The 4,887-nt window shown below is 38.6% G+C and overlaps 1 protein-coding gene across 1 annotated transcript; it reads left to right on the top strand.

The window, feature by feature from the left end:
- Window positions 1-1,556: 1,556 nt before the first annotated feature.
- LOC122795035 (tax1-binding protein 1 homolog) lies at window positions 1,557-4,048 on the top strand. Its single transcript, XM_044063616.1, is given in 2 exon segments — window positions 1,557-3,251; window positions 3,253-4,048. Coding segments are annotated over 2 exon segments (2,463 nt in total). The 5' UTR covers window positions 1,557-1,584.
- Window positions 4,049-4,887: the final 839 nt, after the last annotated feature.

Here is a 4,887-nt window from a genome sequence, read left to right as displayed (position 1 = left end):
AGGAGAGTATGAAACTACTTCTAAGACACTATGTATGAGCTGGGCACAGACTAAGGGTAAACTGGTAACATCTTAACTTTACCACTATACATGGCAGTTTAAGATCTTGCTGATTTAAAACTTTGTGTTCTAGCAACATGCCAGAACGTTTTTGGTGATTTGGTAAATCTCGATAAGCAGGCAGTTTGGTGTGAAATGTTTTTATTCTTTTTTCTCCTCACCAATTCAAAATGTTTAACATGTTCCAACTGAGCAAATATTTTCAATATAGATTTTATCTTCCTATTCTAGTCTGTTTGATAAGAGGTATACAGAAAGGGTCTTAAAGAACCAATGTACAACTGATTTTTCAATTCAAAATATTAAATACTGAGGTATTTGAACATGATTAGCTACTACAGATGGTAAAGAAATGTAGGCGGGGTCTACATCAATGAGAACAAATGCTGGAAATGATTTGGTTATAAATTGAGACTTCTTTAAAATCAAATATAATTTGTGTGATAATAAATTTGATTTTTATAAGACTTTTAGGTAGACAACTAACTCTTAAGAGTGCAACTACTCCACTTGCTGATACACCCAAATGGGTTACCTGAATGTCAGAAATGGTGTCTTTAGCACTGGGAGTGCAATTGGAATGCTGCACAAGATTTTAACTACTCCTTAATCAAGAAAAGTTGGCTTAGTTTTCAGATAATATTATTCTGTACCTAATAAACTCAGAAAATGGCATCTCAGTGTTGTGGAACATTTTGAGAAGTTTAAATTTTGAGAATACAATCACCACTATCTTCAGGCACAAATAAATCCGGTCCAGCAAAGGTTTTAAAAGCTTTAATCCACTCAAAGCAAACCACGGGTATGTGCAAACACACAAAAAAACAGCAGCAGTCAAATCAGTCACTTGTTCGGTTGCAAGCACATTCTCATCTTCATCATTACTATTCTCAGGGTCTTCAAGTCCATCTGGACGACTAAGGTTACGAGAAGGCTGGTTACAGACAACACTCCCATCCAGCCTCCAGGAAGGTGGATCTATTGGTGGTCTCTGGACCTCATCAGGATAAAATGCACCATCTGCTCCATCTCTCCTGTATTGGGCTACGTAGGGATTGCCAAACTGAAGCAGACGCGATTGGTCATGTTCCTCAGGTGATAGTCCAACATCCTGACAATATGGATTTCGATAATACAGAAATGGCTGCTGAGGTGCTTGAGACAGTGGAGCTTGTGAACTCTGCCCTTCTTTCACCTGTTCAGAATGATTTTCCTGCTTCAGTACTTGTCCCTTACTCAAATCCACTTTTTCAATGTCCTTTGTAAGGGTTTCCAGTTTTGTTGCAAGCTGGTTTATTTTGCAGTCCTTTTCTGCCATCTTATACTGATCTTCTTTCTCAGCCAGCTGAAGTTTCAAATCATCATTCAATTTCATATACATCTTCAGCTTCACTGTTGACTTGTTTAGTTCATCAGTAAGTGATCTGCATTTTTCTTTTTCCTCACTCAGCATCTGTTTGCACTTCTTATACTTTTCTGTTTTTTCAGCAACATCATTCCCTGTCATTCAGGGATCATTTAAAAATGTCATTTGAAGAAGTTCCACCATCAGGTAACAGCGCACAGGCATCGTCCAACTTTGCTCATGTAATCTTTCAGAATGTGGCAAAAAGTTACCTTCCAAATGCATCACTTGAATGCCATTATACCCTTACATCATTTCTAAAGCCGCACCCTAAGGACTGGGTTGGAATTTTCAAGGTTGGTTGGAATACAGCTCGAGATTATTATACATTTTTATGGTCACCGACACCAGATAACTATGTGGAAGGTTCATCATTTGATTGTGTTGTATGCTTTCAAGGCTATTATCTTCCAAATGATGATGGAGAATTTTATCAGTTTTGCTATGTGGCGCACAAGGGTGAAATCCGTGGAGCTAGTACCCCATTTCAGTTCCGAACTGCTTCACCTGTAGAAGAACTTCTTACTATGGAAGATGAAGGAAGTTCTGATATGTTGGTGGTTACTACCAGAGCTGGTTTCCTTGAGCAAAAAATAGAAAAAGCATTTAAAGAGAAAGAAGAATTGCTGTTGTTGAAGATGGCAATGGAAGAAGAAAGTACACAACTAAGGGAGACTGTTAAGATCCTGGAGAAGAAGCTTACACAAGAAAAGGAAAATTATGAAAAGATCCTACAAAATTACAAGAGTCAGGTAATGGTGTTAGAAGCACTTGGAGCAGAGAAGCAAGAACTTCAAGTCAAATGTGATGGATTTTCTTCAAGAGTCTTGCAACTTGAAAATGATCTGGCAACTATCAGCCAGAAAATTATTGAAAAAGAAACTGAAATATATAGCTTAAAAGACCAGCTAAAGAAAGCTATGCTTGAGAAAGAGCAACTGGAGTGTCTTCTGAAAAATGAAAAGGATGAGAAGGAGCTCTACAAGATTCACTTGAAGCAAACATAAATTGAGAATACACAGCTAGTGTCTGAGATTCAGACACTGAAGAAACTGGGTGCAAGTAATGAAGGCCTCTTGGTTCATTACAAAGATGAAGTGGGTAGACTGCAGCTGTGTATAGCCGAAAAAGAGAAAATGCGAAAGGATGTTGTGTGTGCTTCATCCACTGTGGAAAGTGTAGAGCAGCTGAAAGAACAGCTCAGAGTAGCTGAGGACATAATCCAAGCAAGTAAGGAGGAAGCAAGTTTAATGGCAAAGGAACTTGGTGATGTTGCAAATGTACGTGACAAAACCATGGCTGAACTCCATAATGCACGATTAGAGAATGATGCACTGAAGAAGAAGTTATCTGAAGTTGAAGCTGTGAATAAAGCAAGGGAGAAGTTTGGACAGCTAGCAACAAGCAGTACAACAAAGCAGGAAGTCACAGATGCTACTACAGAGCAGGAATTGCGTCGAGAGGTTGAGGATTTGAAACTCAGGCTTCGAATGGCTGGAGAACACTACAAAGAGAAATACAAAGAGTGTCAAAAACTGCAGAAGCAAGTGAATAAGCTTACTGAACAAGCTGAGATGAAAACCCTGGAACAAAGTCAACAAAATATGAAACTTGGTGAAGTGAACTCTGCCTTGACATCTACAGTTCCACTATTTAATGCTACACCTCCATCGACTCCAGTTTCATCCAGTTCCAGTTATGAAATGATGGTTAAAGAGCAAGTGCAAGAAATGAGCAAGGATGTTGCTGAAAAAACAGAAAAGTATAAGAAGTGCAAACAGATGCTGTGAGGAAAAAGAAACATGCAGATCACTTACTGATGAACTAAACAAGTCAACAGTGAAGCTGAAGATGTATATGAAATTGAATGATGATTTGAAACTTCAGCTGGCTGTGAAAGAAGATCAGTATAAGATGGCAGAAAAGGACTGCAAAATAAACCAGCTTGCAACAAAACTGGAAACCCTTACAAAGGACATTGAAAAAGTGGATTTGAGTAAGGGACAAGTACTGAAGCTGGAAAATCATTCTGAACAGGTGAAAGAAGGGCAGAGTTCACAAGCTCCACTGTCTCAAGCACCTCAGCAGCCATTTCTGTATTATCGAAATCCATATTGTCAGGATGTTGGACTATCACCTGAGGAACGTGACCAATCGCGTCTGCTTCAGTTTGGCAATCCCTACGTAGCCCAACACAGGAGAGATGGAGCAGATGGTGCATTTTATCCTGATGAGGTCCAGAGACCACCAATAGATCCACCATCCTGGAGGCTGGATGGGAGTGTTGTCTGTAACCAGCCTTCTCGTAACCTTAGTCGTCCAGATGGACTTGAAGACCCTGAGAATAGTAATGATGAAGATGAGAATGTGCTTGCAACCGAACAAGTGACTGATTTGACTGCTGCTGTTTTTTTGCGTGTTTGCACATACCCGTGGTTTGCTTTGAGTGGATTAAAGCTTTTAAAACCTTTGCTGGACCGGATTTATTTGTGCCTGAAGATAGTGGTGATTGTATTCTCAGTTTTGACTTTCCACTATTTTGCTCAAGTTTGCTTTATAAGTTTAAATTTTGTTTTGGGATAAAAAATGAAGGATGAAGGGATGAATAATGAAGATAAAACAAACGCTATAGCCATAAAGTAAGTACCCACAGACAAATTTGTTCAGCAATACCCATATTTATGGGGACACATACAGATGAAGAATTTAGGAAAGTGCAAGAAATAAGGAGAGAGAATGGGATTTTGGATACAAATCCTTAAGGATAAAAATAACAATTTAGCATATTATGTTCGTAAAGAGGAAGAAATTATTCTGAGATCTACGCTAACATGAGAATGGAGAAAGGAGGATTTTGTCAATAGGAAGGACTGCAAGTAGGGGTATAGAAAATAGGCAAGAGGGGATGGGAATTTACTACAGAAAACTGGCAAAGATAACAAAATATTGGGAGCAAATTACTTGAGAGGGAAAGGTAATAGGCTGGGATTAGTCCAAGAAGATGTCTGGACTACAGGCTATAGACTGCCTTTCCTACCAGGAGTTGTTATCAGAGTATAGGCAAAGAGAAAGAGATAGGGGAATCCTTAGTGAAAGACTGTTCTGGGAGAGTTTTTAGTTGAACCTAGAACAGAAGGTGATGTTAAAAAAGATAATTAGTATAGCATATAAAATATTGTATGGTAACTTTGAGTCAATCAGAGGAAGTTAGATAATACTGGAAAGAGAAAGTAAGTGCAAAAACCATTTACAAGGTAGCAATGGGAGGGCACATGTATGGCTCCATAGTTTGCAACAAAGTATATCCTAAGCAGACTTCAAAGAATTTTTCTTCGGGTAGATAGCAAATGTTGATGTTATGGGGAAGAAAGAGGTAAATGGGAATACTTGCTTTGGAAGTGTAATAAATTGTCAGATTAAAA

The sequence above is a fragment of the Protopterus annectens genome, chromosome 2.part1 (assembly GCF_019279795.1).
Source record: "Protopterus annectens isolate FY-2018-M chromosome 2.part1, PAN1.0, whole genome shotgun sequence".
NCBI lineage: Eukaryota > Metazoa > Chordata > Ceratodontiformes > Protopteridae > Protopterus > Protopterus annectens.
This window is presented reverse-complemented; position numbering and strand designations above follow the sequence as displayed.